This window comes from Vigna radiata, chromosome 10 (genome assembly GCF_000741045.1).
Source record: "Vigna radiata var. radiata cultivar VC1973A chromosome 10, Vradiata_ver6, whole genome shotgun sequence".
NCBI lineage: Eukaryota > Viridiplantae > Streptophyta > Magnoliopsida > Fabales > Fabaceae > Vigna > Vigna radiata.
In genome coordinates this window covers 12448159-12466920 of record NC_028360.1, presented here as the reverse complement: position 1 = coordinate 12466920, position 18762 = coordinate 12448159, and the positions used below count along the sequence as shown (strand labels likewise).

The 18762-nt window shown below is 30.4% G+C and overlaps 3 protein-coding genes across 4 annotated transcripts; 1 reads left to right on the top strand and 2 right to left on the bottom strand.

Moving 5' to 3' along the window:
* Window positions 1–458: 458 nt before the first annotated feature.
* On the bottom strand, window positions 459–1588 carry LOC106775252 (sec-independent protein translocase protein TATA, chloroplastic). The gene is made up of 2 exons (XM_014662347.2): window positions 1223–1588; window positions 459–799 (listed from the first exon to the last, which is right to left on the bottom strand). Exons 1-2 carry the CDS (start codon window positions 1529–1531, stop codon window positions 665–667), a joined length of 444 nt encoding a protein of 147 aa, XP_014517833.1. The 5' UTR covers window positions 1532–1588; the 3' UTR covers window positions 459–664.
* A 2758-nt stretch (window positions 1589–4346) lies between these two features.
* On the bottom strand, window positions 4347–6593 carry LOC106774398 (light-inducible protein CPRF2). Of its 2 annotated transcripts, none has more exons than XM_014661380.2 (6): window positions 6050–6593; window positions 5602–5689; window positions 5353–5494; window positions 5151–5211; window positions 4945–5070; window positions 4347–4871 (listed from the first exon to the last, which is right to left on the bottom strand). In XM_014661380.2, exons 1-6 carry the CDS (start codon window positions 6341–6343, stop codon window positions 4542–4544), a joined length of 1041 nt encoding a protein of 346 aa, XP_014516866.1. In that variant the 5' UTR covers window positions 6344–6593; the 3' UTR covers window positions 4347–4541. The 2 variants fall into 2 exon arrangements, with proteins under 2 accessions (XP_014516866.1, XP_014516865.1); XM_014661379.2 differs by having other exon boundaries at window positions 5151–5226; window positions 6050–6586.
* Window positions 6594–11543: 4950 nt separating this feature from the next.
* Window positions 11544–14754, top strand: LOC106776083 (GDP-mannose 3,5-epimerase 2). The gene is made up of 7 exons (XM_014663397.2): window positions 11544–11724; window positions 12124–12534; window positions 12639–12732; window positions 12832–12961; window positions 13296–13428; window positions 13875–14082; window positions 14250–14754. The coding sequence occupies exons 1-7, from the start codon at window positions 11582–11584 to the stop codon at window positions 14403–14405; spliced, it is 1275 nt and encodes a 424-aa protein (XP_014518883.2). The 5' UTR covers window positions 11544–11581; the 3' UTR covers window positions 14406–14754.
* The last annotated feature ends 4008 nt before the right edge of the window (window positions 14755–18762 follow it).

Here is an 18762-nt window from a genome sequence, read left to right as displayed (position 1 = left end):
AGGGACGAACAATGTGATGCATTAAATCGAAAAATTCTTCGGTTGAACCGCAACACAACCACTTAGTTATGTAATAATCCGCACTTTGTCATTTCATGCCGAAGTTTGGCATTAAGCGCATCAAGCACAATCGAAAATTGGTTCATGATTTGACGATGGAGATGAATCTAGTAAAATCGAGTTTTCATGTTAGTTAAGACTCCACCATGATCTTTAACTCGTCATGTCATGCATGCTCTTCGTTAGCATAAAGAAACGTTCAACGTGTTTTTCGTTAACATGAAGACGAATATGATCTATAGAATTTTTTTCATGAATCAAAATGACATTTTACTCGTATAGGCAACAAATGAAAGATTTGATCTCTTTCCTCTAAACTGAACGTGGGGGAAGTAAAGGTACATTCACAGTGAGAATAATCTTACTCTGAAGGACACGGATTACCAAGGAAAGTGGAGTGAAAAAATTTGAGCAATACCAACAAAAACTAGTACCCCTCTCCAGATATCTTTTATTTGAAAGCTTGGTCTGATGATTTAAACAACGAAACTCAAAATCCCAGAAATACTAAACTAACAGATCGTAAAGAAGAATAGTTTCTTTAAAGGCATAGTAATGTCATGGTGATAATTTGGTACCTACTTATCATATCTAATCTACAATCTCATACAGTCTCCTTAGAACTAGACAACTCATTGTCCAGCTTCTCCTGTTCACCAATGGCAATAGATTTCTCAGAAGACTCCTCTTCTCTGGAATCAGGTTCCTTCTTAAGCTCCGACTCAAATTCCTTTGCCGCCTATAATATTCACAAAAATACCATAACCAGCAATAAAATAAATGTACACAACACTTCACAAACATATCTTTAACCATTAAGTCAAACCCAGAATCCAAATCTGACACGATCCAAAATTTAGCTAGCTAAAGAGTGATTGTTGTTTGCCACACACACACAAAAACATACCATTTCAGTCACTGTATCATTTGTGAAGGCAAATCTTCAACACACAAAGTCATGAGGCCAGACATATCAAGTGTAAAAAATTAACAGATTTGAATGTTCATAAGTGATCTAATACCAGTGATTGAAACATCCCAGATTAACAACTACTGAGACAGTAGAATTTGAATTTAAGTCTAATAAATCCCAAAATCTAATATAAAAATGCTACAATTTGAAATGATTGATTGTGAAAGAGAAGAAGGGGAAAATAATTACCTGCTGGAAGCTCTTCACAGTTTTGCCGATGCTTCGACCCACTTCCGGCAATTTCTTGGGCCCAAAAACCAGTGCTGCCACGCCGGCAATAACGACAAGTTCTGGCACGCCCAATCCGAAAAGAGCGTTGCAAGTGAAGCCTCTGTTTCTTCTTCTCCCACCATTAACGCTCACTATACTAACCCTTCCACCTCCTGAATTCAACAATTTGGGGTTTCCCAAACACAAAGACGAAGACGAACCCAACCCATTTGCAGCTTTTGGGATTGAAGTCGAAAACCCGACGCAGCTCATCATCCTCATCTCCATTTCTCTCTCTCTCTTCCTCTGTGGCTACGATTTTTATTTATATTTTCCAAATTAGATAATAACCTAAAACCCTAATCAAGAAAAAAAAAAAAAAGCATTGACCCCATGGTAATCCAAACAAACAGAACAACCTCTTTCTTACTTCCTTGTGTTGTGTCTATCCATCACGTGTTAAATTTTATTCACTGTAATGATCAATAAATTAAGTGACAGTCTCACCTACAAATTTTGGGGCTGCTCTGTAAATAAAAATGGAGAAAATATTTGAGAGAGAATTAAAAGTTAAAAAATATTATATGAGACACTTAATTTTTTTATATTTATTTAATATTTTTTTAAAAAAATATAAAATTTTACTTTTTTATAATTATTTTACCTTTATATTTTACATTAAATGTAAAAACATTATTTTTAATTTTTCTTTTCTGCATTTCCATGGAGTTTTAAAAGCTGGCTAAGGTACATTTCAGTTTTGACTCAAATCTAATTTTATTTTTTATTTTGTACCAAATCTTGTTTTTTCTAATATTTATTTTAGTCTTCCATTTTCTTAACGCGCTTTTCAAATAATCATTGTTTTAAATTTTATTACACGATTTTTGAATAATGTTTGTATTGATTTAATATGTAAAATTTGTTTAATTATATTCATGTTCGTAAAAGTTATAAATGCCATACACACGTCGAAAATGGCATGAAAAATAAATTACCCAAGTAATAGAAAATTTAAGATAAAAACACTAAAATTATATATAAAAAAACAAACGTGGAAATGAATTCCAAATTCAAAATCATTTAAGGAGTTTTATTTTCGTTTGAATTGGCTGAAAATATATACAATATTTGGAGATAGTTAAGTTTCTCATTCCTTTATCGTGTGTGTAGTAGGAAATTATTACACCGACAATATAATTATGGTCTTTATTAATTTCTATGAGATAGAATTCATTTTTTCTTGTAAATTATAAATAATTGCATGTTGAGTTTAGTTTTATATCATAAGAGGTTGAAATGATGTCATAAGAAGAACATGACACTTAAAAGAACAAATTTTGAGAAACAAAAATAATAGAATAAAAAGAAATTAATTGGGAAAAATAAAAGAAATAGGAATCAAAACTTAACATTAGATGTTTGATAAAATAAAAATAAGTAAGAAGAAAATTGAAAGTTATGTAAGTGAGGTGTTTCAATGAAAAATAAATTATTTAGAAAATATTCAATATATTGTATCATCACTTTATTAAATATAGTCCAAAATACAAGATAAATTAGTAATTTTATTTATATTTTTACTCATCCTCTTTCATTCGAAGAGCAATTCTGCTCCGTCCATCTTTCTACCTCTCTCCACCAAACACACGTTCAAGATTTGTAAACAGATTCAGAACCTGACAGCCTCAAAAGTAGATACTATGTAATGATTGCATGTTTCACGAGTGGAATATATATATTGATAACACAAAAAGTATCCATAACTAACAAACTAACAGAACATGAATTCTCTTTATTAATATAAAATTTGAATTTAGGTTAAATACGTTGTTAGTCCCTATTTTGGCGCGATTTTGGTTTTAGTCTCTGTTTCAAAGTAAGGTACAATTTAGTTCTTCAACTTTAGAAAACTCTAGTTTTATTCCTTTTTACCAAATTTTTTTAATTTTATTTACACTATTTGACACATTTTTGCTTCAAGGTTAATTAAGAAACGCGTTTGAAACAACTAATAAAGTTTAAAAAATTTGGTAAAAAGGAATAAAACGAGAGTTTTCTAAAGTTGAAGGACTAAATTATACTTTAATTTGAAAAATAGACTAAAACCAAGAAACTAAAACCATATTTAACTCTTTAAATTTTTATATTGAATGTTCGATTTTCGATGTAAAACTAAAAGAATGTTCAATTTTTTAATATTTATTCAATATAAAATTTAAATTTTTAATACAAATAAGATTAGATTGAATAACTATATTTATCATTGTTTTTATTATAGGATTAAGATTATCTGTGAAATTTTATTTTGTGTCTCTTTACATCTAAATTTTGATCTTTGTTATTATTTGTTTATTTAAAATGTCCATTTAGTCTAACAGGTTAATTATATGCAGAAAATACTTTAACATTAAAATTAATAACGTATAATATGTATAATAAATATAATCATTTATCTCTTTATTTTAAATTTATATATATAATTTTTAAAATCAGTTTTAAATTACACTAATTTAATCATAATTGATAGCCTTACTTTCCTCTAAATTAATTATTATTGATGATAATTTTATAGAAAACTGATCATTTCCTTAATCAAGTAATTATAACATCTATCACGTAGATATGATGTATGATCGTATAGACAGAGCAAGATAACGGCAGAGGATAAACATCAATCGATAATGAATTGAAAGCAAATTATATAACACCCAATTTGCATAAGGCAACCTTTACCAAACATTTGAGAGTCTCTTGTTACCATCATGTCTATCTAACTAATATATTATATTGTAGTGGGAATTCCAGACGGACGACTATGAATGCGACGAGATGGACGGTCAGTCTGGAAAGATCATGTCAAGAATTAAGAAGAAGACAGATTAAATTACGGTAAAATAGGATTAAAGATTATTAGATTGTGATTGGATCTTGATTTAATGAGTGTTATATATAGAAGTCAAAGATAAGAGGTAAGTAGATTTATTTATTATATATTTAAAACTACGCTCTGATTATCGAAAGGATTCTTGAATTGATTTTAGCATCAGAGGACCTTTGACAATATCTTTCTGAACAAACTTGAACGAAGGAAGACGGTCAGTAATGAGAAAAAATTACGAAGGAATTAGATGACTCAACCTCCAGAACATTTATGTTACACATTGCCATGAAACATTGGATTCAACCCAGATATTCTTGACATGGATTTACAAGAATTTAGTGTTACTTACAAGTAGCAGAAACAAGAGTCTAGAATAGTTTCCCCATGAAATCATAATGTAATTTGGGTACTATGTTATTGGTCTCCACGTGAATCTTCATCACCACGAATTCGCTTCTGAAGATGTTCCAAGCTAGCAACTCTATGCAGGGAATTTCCTCCCCAACCTACCACTGTTGTAACCTTCTGCTGCACACTTTTCACTGAACAAATGCCTCCCAATCCATTCTTGGCTTCACAAAGTTTATGATTTGGGTCTTCTTGCACAGGAACAGCACCACCACCTGATGTCTCAGAACGACTTTCATCAAACATTGCTATTTCCATTGCTGACATCTCACTCATGCCATGAAACATTGGATTCAACCCAGATATTCTTTTCACTGTCTCTTCAGCCATCTTCACCTACAAACCAAATCATCACCGTTAACCCTTAACCTTAAAGTCAATTTTTTAAATCATTACACCAAGGATTTACCTTAGCTCTTAACGTTTCAACATCAGCTTTCAATACTCTGTTGTCCACTGCAGCACTGTTGTATCTCTGATTCACGTCAGTTAAGCGCTTTAACAAGGAAGAATTTTCACCTCTTAATTGGGAGACCTGAGATACAATATAAAGTCAGAATGTACATAACTCTTTGAGGAAATTATTACAGAAACATGAACAAGAAACATGCGCACCTGTGTCTCCAGCTCAGTTAAATGAGCCTGCTTTCTTCTCCTTGAGCGTCTAGCAGACTCCCTGTTAGAAAGCATCCTAAAAAACAAGTTTGTTAGAGTTTAAATTAAACAAGGTACATTTTTCCCTTTGAAGAAACTAACATAGTACTGAAGCATTAACGTTTTCTATGCTAAACATAGTCAATTACGAGACTGTTGTTACCTCCTTACTCGTTTTGCATCAGTTGTATTCATTTTTCCACTCATGTTAATCTCTTCCTCCGCTTCCTCATCATCTGATTGCTCTCTTGATGATGCACTTAATGTTGGCCTCACTGCAACACCAGCTTTCTTTTGCAGGGAATCTGTATTTTGTGATTTTAGAAGATCATTTCCCAAAGGACCTTCCATGCTCTCATTCACACTGTGCAAAAAATCATAAATGCATCCAAAATTATATATTAATTCAAACCTTTCAAGGTTCCAACTTCAGAAGGAACAGATGCCTGTGATCCACTATCAGGGAAAGTTGTCGGATTTTGAGATTTGACCAAAGATCCCTATATATTGCAAGCAGCAGAAGAAAACATGAGATACCGATTCAATTTCCAACGACAAAGAGATGACAGAAATAGATGATTGACAGAAAAACATGGAATTGATGCAACAATTCAATTTGAGAGAAAGAATGGTCAATCAATGAAGTTAGCCACAGGTTCAAAGTTTTAAAATAATGTTTGATTTGTAAAAGTTACATCCCGTGAGTACATATCAATTTTGGAATACCATGCTATAATATCCATGAAAAAAAGCTAGCTTTAAAAGATTGAACACAGATAAACATTAATACCATGGTAAGAACATGAAGCTATATCCCACAAAATAGAAAACATTGAAGAAAACAAAAAGGTACAAGATACCCGAGACAAAGCGACAGCGGCACAAGCGAGGTTAAGCTTGGTTTTAAGAATGGTTTGGTAATCGTGGGAATCGACATTTAGAGTAACAGGGATGTTCATGTTGATGTCGGGATCGTTTTTGGGTTTAACGTCGGAGGAAGAAGATGAAGAAGGAGAAACTGCTTCCTGAAGAAACTGCTGAAAGGCCCATTCCGATTCACTACGGTTCATCTTTGACTTTGACTTGCATGATTCCTTCTTGGCCGCCACCCAATATTGCTCCGATATTTCATCCACTGACAACACCCTTTCCATGCTCTCAAACTTTCAATTCCAGTAATCACATCATTCTACCAATGGACCTATCATAACACAAAATGCTTCTTCAATCTCATCCACACAAATAATCTCACGTTTTCTTGTTATTTAATTAATATCCATGTCTTTTGGAATTCAATAATAATAGAAAAAAAAAATGAATTTGTGAGGTGGCATGGCACCCTCATCCATTAGGGTTGGTTGCTCTTCATTTCTGCATCGTAATCCAATACATATCTTCTTCCTTTTCAACGCCCACCAACTTGTTCCTAGTTTCTACTTTTGGCACCAATCCATATTCTCATCGTTAACTTTTCTTATTTTTAAAACCAAATTTCTTGCTCTTTTCTTGTTTTTCTTCTTCTAACAATCCCTCAAATGATTGTGACGTTATCAACCACACCCAGTAAATTTTATATCTATTTTTTTATAAATACAAAATTACCTTTCTTTTTTAATGATTAAAATATTCCTAAAAATGTAAAAGAAAAAAAAAATCATTTTTATGTTGCTAAAGCGTGGTTAAAATATTATAGTTTTGAAAGAAGGAATATTTATTTACATAAGATGAGGTGTGAGTGAGTCACTGCGGATAGACACGACACAACTGTCTGTCTCTTTCGGGTAATCTTAGGTTGGATTTCCACTTTCTTCGTTCTTCACTCTTCTCTGAACAATTTTCTTCTTCAAAATATAATATTTTAACAACTTTTTTTTAACTCCTGTTATTGTTTTATTAACTTATTTAAATTTATTTTAAAAAAATATTTGAAACGGATCAATTACAAACTATCACATATATATTATTAAAAAATTATAAAAAAGAATTGTTAAAGAAACTTTTTTTCTAATAAAAAATATTTAAATCAATAAAAAATATCTAAATTTAAATCTTCTTGTTTTAGTGTTTTAACAATTTTCTTCTATCTTTAGGTACCTCGTTATCATTTGCATTTTAATCAGTGTCATTAATGTAAATCAGATAAAGTAAACCACATAATAATATTACTTAAGAGTTTAATTTACTGAGTTGAATTTTGGATAGTTAGAATAGCAAGACTTCTTTACTTTGATTTTTCTTTTGGGCCAAATGAGTGTCAGATAGAAAGAGAAATTTATGTACTTTTCATTGACAAAATCCTTTTTGAATGTTTGGGCCGGGCTTTAAATATTTAAAGTGATTCTCTGAATCAGAAATTATTTAATACACACCACCCAAATTGCTAATCGTACCACCTTCTGCTTATTTCGAATTCCGAATTGAAATGTGTATTAAAAGGTAATCCCAAGACTCGGAAACTGAAGGTAAGATAGTAATGTAGGCAATTTTTTTTAACAGTCTTCTTATTATTAACTAGGTGGATTTTACATGTATGTTATTTTCAAAAATTAAGATTCAAAATATGAATTGAGTATTAATTTTTAATTTAAGTTTTAAGTCCTTCTAAAATTTAGATATTTTTATTTGTATTTTTACTAAACTTTTAGTCTATTGATTTGTATTTTTTTTTTCTTACTTGAGTCTTCATCGTTTAAGTATTTTTAATTAAGTATTTGTCATTTAATCTTTATAATGCGATTCTCATCTTCAAGTGTTGATGTAAAACTAAATGGCTTTTGTTGTTTTAATTTAAAATCTAATAAGATAATCATATCATTCAATCATGTAATCATATGCATAATCTAAATTATTAATATCATTACTACTATTAATATATATGAGAGTGGCTATCTTTGTTATTCAATACATTCTCAAATAATAAATTAAATTAATTAGAGACATCCAAAAGAAAAATATAACAATTTTAAGTACTTAAAACTTAATAGTATCAAAAAGTAATAAAATCTTAGTTAAAAAACACTAAAATTTATAAAAAGTTCAAAACTTAAATAAGTCAAATTATAATATTTTCGTATATATAATTCTATTGTTAATTGTAATTTGGATTGATGAATTAATTTATATATTAATTTATTACTGGTGTATTATACCTAATTGCACACTCAAAAAAAAGTATGATAGACATAAACTAAAAAAAGGTTGAAGTAGTTATTGTTTGTTTGTTTAATATTTTTAAATAAGAGAAAAAATAATGAAGGAAGGTGCACCATACATGCATACATCCATGCATTGATTCGTATTCAATTCACAATCATAATCATTTTTTGTATTGTATTGTTTGGTTTTGCAATGATTATAAATGATTCTGTGTAAACAGTAACTCCAACAAAGAATAAAAACAGAAAGAGGAACTTGCATTGCAGACAACGCCAAACAACGAAAAGCGCGATTCCAACGCAGATTTGCTTTTTTCCGCTTTCGCGTTCTGTTTTTTTCTTCTCAGTGACGTCGTAAGTACTTCTAACAACCATTTTGCGTTCCCTTTCCAACCCAAACAAACCCTTTTCAAATTCCCAGTTTCATCATAGTAATACTTACATACATTACATCTTTGAATAAACCTTTTATTATAAATATTTATAAAATTTTTAAATGTTTTTTCTAAAACTTATTTTTATCTAGTTCTAATTTATGACAATTTATTTTTTTTATTTTACCTTTTATGTATGCTTATAAATATTTTAAATATGTTTTTAATCTTTAAGTTTAGATATAAAATTATAATTTATCGTTTGTAAATTTTAATACCTAAACAATAGATTTAGCTTTTTAATTTAAGGTTCGTTTATTTTTAAAGTTTAAAGAATAAAACATGAAATAAAATTAACTTCAATTTCATGTTAGAAATTAAAAATATATTTACTAATATTTTATTATTTATTTTAGTTTTGTAATTTTTAGTAAAATAAAACGGAATGATGAAATATCAACGTTCAAAGAGTTTCCGATAACTATGATTACTCTTTGTTCTTGAAATTATAAAACAATTAGTCTAAAATTAACGTTAATCGTTTCAATTTTTGACATCAATAATCCTTCTAAAAATTCAGCTATAAGCGTTATTATCATTACTTTATTCTAAGATTAAAATAACGGAATGCTTTATTTGTTCAAAAAGAAAATTAGTTGAAAGTTTTTGTAAAGAGATTTGAAATTTGTTTTGATTACTAAAACAAAACTTATTCTGATAGTAAGACTTATTTATTTATCATTTAAATTCGTATAAATTAATTTAATCTATAATTTATTGTATATTAGGAATAATATGGTTTCCAAAATCAAGAAAATCAAATTGATTGAAAAATAAAATAAGACGAATAATTCAACCAAAAAATAAGGGACTAAAGTACTTTTACGAGAATTGACTAATAACTATTTATTGACTAATAAGTGATTAAATTGTTGATTTTTTTCACCTGAAACCTTTTAAGGTAGAAACTTAAATTTAGTAATTGAGAAAAACAAGATACACACAAATAATATTATTTGACTAAAATTTAAAAGGGATATTTGTAAAAAATTAAATATGTTTTTTTGTCTTTAATATTAATTTAAAGATGTACAAATAATTCAGAGAAAGAAATGTTTTAGATATTTTCTCTGAGTATCTCATGATTATTAGCAGTTTTTCTTTTTTTTAAATATCACTTCTAAATCATGAAAAATGACATGAGAGATATAACGTACGAAAATTTATAATTTTTTAGTAAATTTTTGTCAATAATGAAAAAAAATGTCAAAATATGATGTTTTGTCATTTCTATTATAGAAAATATAAATCTTTATGATCATAGTGATGCAAAACAATTTATTATTTTATTGAAAGGAAAATGTTTTTTCTTCTTAAAATGTAATATTACATTATCTTATTTATATTATTATATCATTATCTAAAAATTTTATTTAAAAATATAACACTGAATGTCATTATAATACAATAATAGGACAAGTTGAAATTAACAATTACTATTTGTTTATCCTTTAATTATGTTATTTAATATACAATCTCTTTTAGATTACTTCCTATGTTTTTTAGTTGTCAATTATTTTAAAAAATTATTCTACATAACTGTATTTAAAGTTTAAGATAACATTAATTACACAATGTTACTTTAATTTAAGTTTTGATTAATTTATACATTTGTATTTAATATGACAAGGGATATAGTAAATGTTCTCAAATAACAATTTTGTTTTGATTAAGAAATTTTTTTCCATTTTTTTTGGCAAAATAATATTAAACAACACCTAAAAAGAAATGGAAGAATGTCTCTTATTCGTTTTAATAAATATTAAGAATATTTTAATATGCATTTAATATTAAAAGCCAAAAAAATTCGTCAAACTTAAATGCATGGAACTATTAAAAGTATAGTTTATTGATAAGAATGTTATTCTTTAATATTAATCAGGCATTCAATACTTTCCGTAAATGTATTTATTTTACTTATTCTTTAACCGATGCATTAATTTTTATTAAAAGACTTACATATTTTCACTAAACAAATATTCGTTTTTCCTACAAGTATTTTTTAAAGGCAATCATATTAAAAGTATAACCAATAAATATAATTTTTTTTAAAAAAAAATCTTTGAATTTGAATTTAAGCGTTGAAGGAGAATATCTTTCTACTAATTAAAAACCTGTTGATACTAGGTGGTTTTTTTAAATTTATTTATTTATAATAAATTTTTATATAATAACAAATAAATAAACGAAGAATAGATTTTAAGATATCAACATATTTAATTAAAGATTATAATGATACCAAACTTATTTGAAAATATTTGTTTTTATTGATTATAAAAAAATAGGAAAAAAAGTTCATGGAAATTTAAAATAATAAGTATATAAGAGTTTTTAAAAGTAAAATAAAATATTTGTACAATGGTTGGAGCATGAATGATATATTGTAAAATTATTAAATAAGTGAATAATTTTGAAAACTTGTTAAATATTTTCACAGTACAAGAGTATAATACCTATTTCATGTATGATAAATTTATTTATTTTATAATAACTATTTAAAAATATTTATATGAATTGATATGGTAAAATTTTAAATAGGGAAAAAGTTAGATATGCGATATTGCTGTAGAAATAATTATATTATTTTTCATTTAGATACAATGCTTAAAGATAATGATTACAAAATTCAACAAACTTATGATATATGATAAGTGGATTATTTGTTCATAACTATTTATAAATATTAACTATAACTATATTAAATAAGAAAATATATTTAGTATTTAAAAAATAAGTAATAGATAAAAATTTAATTGTATTTCCTTAGCCTCCAATGGATCTAATAGATAGGAAGCAGTGATACATGATGAGTGGCTCTGCCTTCTCAGAGTGGCACTCTGTTCTATATATAGCATTCACACCCACCACACACAACACATGTACTTCAAACCCATCACCATTCTCTGTTCTTCTCCTTCTCTCAATCCTTTTCAATTTCATTATCAGGTATTCTTCCTCCCAAATTCTTCAACCTTTAACTTTTAATAATGTCTTATTACTCCCTCATATCTTTCATCTTATCCTTCTCTGCTTTTCTTTAATATCATTACTTGCCACCTATTTTGGTACTAATATTTTCCACAAGTTTTGTATCCGCGAGTTGATGTTTTTTGCATATACCCTTTAATTATTTTATTGCTTTTTCATAATGCTGTTCCATTTTCCATGTGCCCTTGTGTGGGGTATGTTGTTCTTCTAATATCTGTTGCTTGGTTTTCATCTCCCAAGGTTGTGTATCTGTTTCTCTGTCTGGTTCTTCCTTAAAAAAAGCAACTTGAATGGTGAAATTGTTGTTTCTGGTAACATTTTATGCGTTTCTGACTAACTCCTTCATGTGGGGTGCAGCATGGGGAGTTCCGGAACCACCGACTATGGAGCATACACTTACCAAAACCTTGAGAGGGAACCTTACTGGCCCACTGAAAAGCTCAGAATTTCCATCACCGGGGCTGGTGGTTTCATTGCCTCACACATTGCACGCCGCCTCAAGACTGAGGGGCATTACATCATTGCTTCTGATTGGAAGAAAAACGAGCACATGACTGAAGACATGTTCTGCCATGAGTTCCACCTTGTTGATCTTAGGGTCATGGATAACTGTTTGACAGTTACCAAGGGTGTGGATCATGTTTTCAATCTTGCTGCTGATATGGGTGGAATGGGTTTCATCCAGTCAAATCATTCAGTCATTATGTACAACAACACCATGATCAGTTTCAACATGATTGAAGCTGCTAGGATCAATGGTGTTAAGAGGTCAGTGAATTTGAACAAACATGAGTTGTGCTGTTACTCTCAATTGCATAATAGTCTTTATCTGTGACATGATTTAAGGTGTTTTGTTTTTGCTTTTCTTTTAGGTTTTTTTATGCTTCTAGTGCTTGTATCTACCCTGAATTTAAACAGTTGGAAACAAATGTGAGTTTGAAGGAGGCTGATGCCTGGCCTGCTGAGGTTTGTTGCTGACCCTTTAATTAGTTGTTCAAGTTATGCTGGTTATTTACTTGTATACTTAGGTTATCAAGGGCGTGTTTAATTTGTGACCTTTTTTAGCCACAAGATGCATATGGGCTAGAGAAGCTTGCAACTGAAGAGTTATGCAAGCATTATAACAAGGACTTTGGAATTGAGTGCCGCATTGGAAGATTCCATAACATATATGGTCCTTATGGGACATGGAAAGGTATGTTTTTGTTAAGAATCCAAGTGTGAGTTTAAGTCTTATATTGGATAAAAATGAGAAAACTAAACAACATATAAGGTAGAAGATGCATAAATCTATTGTTTTAAGATTTTAGGTTGAAAGTTGTGTTACTCTCCTATGTGGTTTGTCTGGGTACTTAGTGATGTGTCTTTTCAGGAATCTTTTCCCTCAAAAGACCCATTAGTTCTTGATTGAATTGCTAGTTTTTGAAGTTGCTGTCATGTCATATCTATAAGTCGACAAAGTAGTTGTTTACATTTTTGTATATCTCTTTTGGATTTGAAAGTTTGTTGCTTTTTTGTTTGTAATCCAGGGGGAAGGGAGAAGGCTCCTGCAGCATTTTGTCGGAAGGCTCTTACATCCAAAGACCAATTTGAGATGTGGGGAGATGGATTGCAAACAAGATCCTTCACCTTTATTGATGAGTGTGTTGAAGGTGTACTCAGGTATGCCTTTGCTGATCTCGTGGCTAATGACTATTACATCTAAAATTATGTCTTCCAGGGTTTCCCATATTTTAAATTTGAATCATGAGTACATCCTTTTGTTTTTATTGAATGCTGAGAAGGAATCCAGTAGTGTGCATTTGCCATTAATTACAAAATGTAAACAATTGTAAAATTGCTATGTCTATCCTGAAATTTCTAGTTTCGAAGATGTTTAAGATTTGCATAGACTGGGAAGAAATTTTCTGTCTCAATCAACAACGTCTGCTGAATTTAATGGAAGAAATATTGTTTGAAGTGACTTTACAAGAATTAAGATTTGCCTATTTGGTTGTACAGTGCTTGATTAAATCAAGCCTATATTACCTTCTTTTATTTAGTTCTAATTACTTGGTAAGATGGTTTAAATTGCAGTGCTGGTTCTTTGTTTTTTTATTTGTGCTTAGATTGACAAAATCAGATTTCCGGGAGCCAGTGAATATTGGAAGTGATGAAATGGTGAGCATGAATGAGATGGCTGAGATTGTTCTTAGCTTTGAGAATAAGACTATACCAATTCACCACATTCCTGGCCCAGAAGGTGTTAGAGGACGTAATTCAGACAACACATTAATTAAAGAAAAACTTGGTTGGGCTCCAACTATGAAATTGAAGGTATTATTGTCATTTTCCTCTCTTTATATGTGGCTGTAAACTTATCTTATATCTGATAAATTTCCTACCAATTGTCAACATTATATCACATTCCAGTGTCTGATTAGTATGAAATTTGATGAGTAAGATTGTATGTTTTACTCAAAGTACCTGAATTCTGAATGTAGGATGGACTGAGAATCACATACTTTTGGATCAAAGAGCAGCTTGAGAAAGAGAAGGCATCTGGTGTTGATTTATCAGTGTATGGATCATCCAAAGTGGTGCAAACTCAGGCTCCTGTTCAACTGGGTTCTCTGAGGGCTGCAGATGGCAAAGAATAAAGCCACTAATGTATGAATTTCACAATAAAATAATATCTGGTGTTGGAAGTGAAGGGTTAGTTTATGTTACTATTTTACAGATATCTCTCAGATCAGCAGATCACATATAATAGAGTGACTAAAGCATTACTTAAATGTTTCAAGTGAATTCATGTTGGTATTAAGTAGAAATCTTTGGTCACATATTAGCTATTGTTGAAGTTAGTTTCATGTATTTGAGACAGATGCTGTTATGTAGCTAGCTTATGTGATGTTAATAACTGCTGTTTAAGGTGTTGTTGTTCTATTGGAAATTTTAGTTTGTGTTAAAGTCTAAGTTATATGATTTATAATCATGCATTTAATTGTATTCAATGTTTTTCTCTAATCAAAGTCTAAGTTATATGATTTATTTTTATAATTTGTGCAATCAAAGTTATTAATAATTCCTCTCATCTCAGAATAATAATAAATAATGATAAAAAATAAAATATTAAAACTAATTTTCTCATCTTTCATTATATTGTCCAAGAATATATATACTGAAAAAAATAATCAATACAAATATGTTAATATATAGAAGTAATTATTTTATTCATTTATATAATTAAAAATGCGATTTGATTAGTTAAACTTTATAAAATATTTAATGAAGTTTATGTTACATCTAGGGATGACAACGGGTCGGGTCGGGCACGGATAGTGCCTATTCGTAACCCGACCCGCCGGATAAAAATGTATCCGCCACCCGACTCGTTATCCGTCGGGTACCCGCTTAAGAAATACCCGCGGGTATTTTAAAAATCTGCGGGTACCTGCGGATATCCGCAAAAAATAAATAAAAAAATATGTTTTATATTTTTTAAAATAAAATTTAAATAAAATAACAAAAATATATATATATATATATATATATATATATATAGTATAATATAAATTAAATTAAATATAAATTAAAATTTAATTTTAATTGATTTTAATCTAATAAAATATAATTTTATTTTATTTTTAATTAAATTTAATTAAAAAAATATAAATTAATTTTTTTATTTATTTTTTGCGGGTAGCGGGTACTCGCGGGTCGGATAGTATACTACCCCTACCCTACCCGTTTAGAAGCGGGTATTAAAATACCTGCTACCCGCGGTTAGTAAATATCCGCGGGTGGTAACTACTCGCCGCGGGTTTTATCCGCGGATACCCGTGCCCGCGGATTTTTTTGCCATCCCTAGTTACATCCCATTAAATTTTCCACTGTAGTGGAATACACACGTTACTTCCCTTCTAGATTTCTCTAGATTTCTCATGATAATGGGGAACAAGCTGCCAACCCCATTTAAATCCTCTCCTTTGAAAACTGTGCAGCAGTAGGGAAGGTAAGAGTTTGCAGAAAGTGGAATCCAAGTGGCAGCACGTGGAGTACAAAACGTTTTAGTGGGGGACAGGTGTCATGCCACTTGAATTTTCCCATGTGAGTGGGAGACAAAGAGTGCAACTTATTTAATTCCCCACTCTTCGGGAACCGTGTGGCAACAGAAGGAATGAGAGTTTCTAGATAGTAGAAGACATGTGATGTGCAGAAAATGGACTGAGCAATCTTAGTGGAGGCCATATTTAAAGTTGATTTTTGAAAACTGGTGCCACTTTTGCATGCAACCCTTCTTCTTCCTCAGACTTAAATTCCAGAAACCACCATTTTCTCCTCCTTCACTCTAGAAACCTCAACCTTCTCTCTAGATTCTGACCACCTTCTCTCCTCCGATCACCTTACACCTTTCAGAATAGTTCTTCCCAGTGCCAAGCTCTTTCACTTGCACCGATCAGAATTTCATTTGGACAACGTTGGACTTTGGAAGCCTTAGGAGTAATTACTTAAAGACTTAGAAGAAGTAGTTGGAGTTAGAGGTAGGGAAGCTTATAAATTTAATTATGATGATTTTTGTATGCATGATATTATGAGTATATGATTGATGATTGTATGTGTTGAAATTAAATATGGAAGTATGATCTTGCTGTTTGAATAATGCATGTCTAATTTTGGTATGAAATATTCCATAATGTTATGTAACTTAGTGAAATTTTGAATTTGTAATTGAGGGTCATTAGGACCGTTCGGTTTCCCCTAAAACGATCGGTCTGGATTGTATTCCCTTTGTAGGAATCAGTTGAAGACCGATCGCCTTGTACAATGTATGTTGAAAACTCAAAAACCTTGTTTAGTTAGTTATTCCAAACGAATCCCCTATTTAAGAACGTTCGGTCTTATATTGAATGTTCAATAAACTCAAAGTAATCGGTTTTACGAAGTACTCGGTCTTATGATTACTCTTGAATAAATGTTCGGTCGTACACTAAGCGTTCAGTTTTTATATTGATGATGTTTATTGAACGTACTCGGTCATAGATTGAGTGCTCGTACTTATGAAGTACTCGTCATAGACTAAATACTCGGTTTGATGCTAATTATCTTTCTTTGGAAAAGCGTTCGGTCTTGTGTTAAGTAAAATTATTGTTGAGTGGTCGGTTTGTACTGATGCTCGGTCTTGAGAGTGCTCGGTCTTGAGAGTACTCGGTCTTGGAAATGCTCGGTCATAGACTAGCCTTTCAGTCATTAATGTGTTCGGTCTCATGATAACTCTTCCCCTTTGAATAACGTTCGGTCTTACATTGAAATTAGTTATTATGGAGTGTTCGGTCTTATACTGACCTTTGATTCCCCAAAGAGTGTTTGGTCTTGTACTGGCACTCGCTTTATTGAAGAGAATTCTTGTCTATATATATTAAGGCATTCGGCCCAAACTGTAAAGTACTCGGTTTTGTTAAAGATAACCTGTTATTGAGCATCCGTTCTTTCTCATGTATGTATTATTTATATTCCTTGGTTTTCAAAAGCGCTTGGTTTCCTTCTTTGCCTGACCGTTCGGTCACGTGTTGGAACTTCTTTTATGTTCGGTCTCCTACTAGTATCTGATTGTTCGGTCAATTCATTTCAGTACAATATTGTTTATATGTGAAAGAAGTATTTATGAATGAGATTATTGATGATATGAAACGAGAATGATGAAAGTTATTATGATTATTTAAGAGTATTCCACGGAGGAATAACTCATGATTGAAATTGGATTGGTAAAGTATGACCGTGGCGAGACTCAGGTTTCGTTCTATCCTGATATTCCGTGATTACGCCTTCTCATGTAGAGAAGGGTAACTCATGCGTGGGAATGGCAGGAGGTCCTTTAGCCTCAGGGTATTTCTATACTGAGGTGGTTCCACTAGACTAACCTCGGGTGGCGGTCTGTTGAGTGTATCCCAGCCAGGTCCACCCGGGTGCAGAGAGCGATGAGCTACATGGTTCATACAGTTCGAACAGAGTCGAAAGTAGTCGGTTATGTTGATGTTACTGTTCAGTTTTTAAATGGATATACTTGACTTGTGATTATGATTGAGATATTGATATATGTGATTCATGTGTATGTTTTTAAAAGTATACTGGAAATGATTAATTAAATTTACATAAGCTTACCCTTATTTTCCTGTCTTGCCTATGGTTGTCGTTCGGTCTTCACCGTTCGGTTGTTCTCTTCACTGCAATGATCATCCATTTGGATGTGAGCAGAGGGTGACCACGAAGATACTTTAGAGGATGCCCTGCAGACTGATCAGCCTGATGTTATCCCTGAAAGCTATGCTGGACCGTCTGGTCCTTAGTTTAGATTTTAATCATCACCTCGTGTATATAACCGTTCAGTTTAGGGTTTTGTAAAACCGTTCGGTGTAGTTATCCTTTTGTTGTACCGTTCGGTCTTGAACTATGACCATGACCGTTCGGTCTTAGCCTGTAATTGTAATCAAACTCTTGTATTTCTGTACAGTTTTAATTCTATGTGGTATTTCATATTCCTCATCCACCTAAGAACTTATTTTCTACTGTTCTTTGTTATTATTTATGTTAACTTCTAGAATAAATTATAGCTTTTGTTATATATTTATTGGGAAAATAATACTTAATTATACAACATTCATGTAATTACCTGTTTATATATATATATATATATATATATAGAATGAATCTTATGGTTTGATTTTTTACTGCTTTAGGAAAAAATTCTGGTTATTATATAGTTTAGTTAAATATTATAACTATTCATATTATTATAATTAGTAAAAATATGTGTGTATGTTCAATTTTTTTATGTAATTAAAAATAATAAAATTATAATTATTCAAATAAATATAAATTTATAATTTTGTTATAAATAGTTTTTATTTATTTTATGAAATTTTTTTATTAAAATTGGTTAAATTTAAAAAAAAAAACTAAACAAAACGGTTAAATTTAAAGAAAAACCATCACTTAAAAGATAAAAATGAATAACAA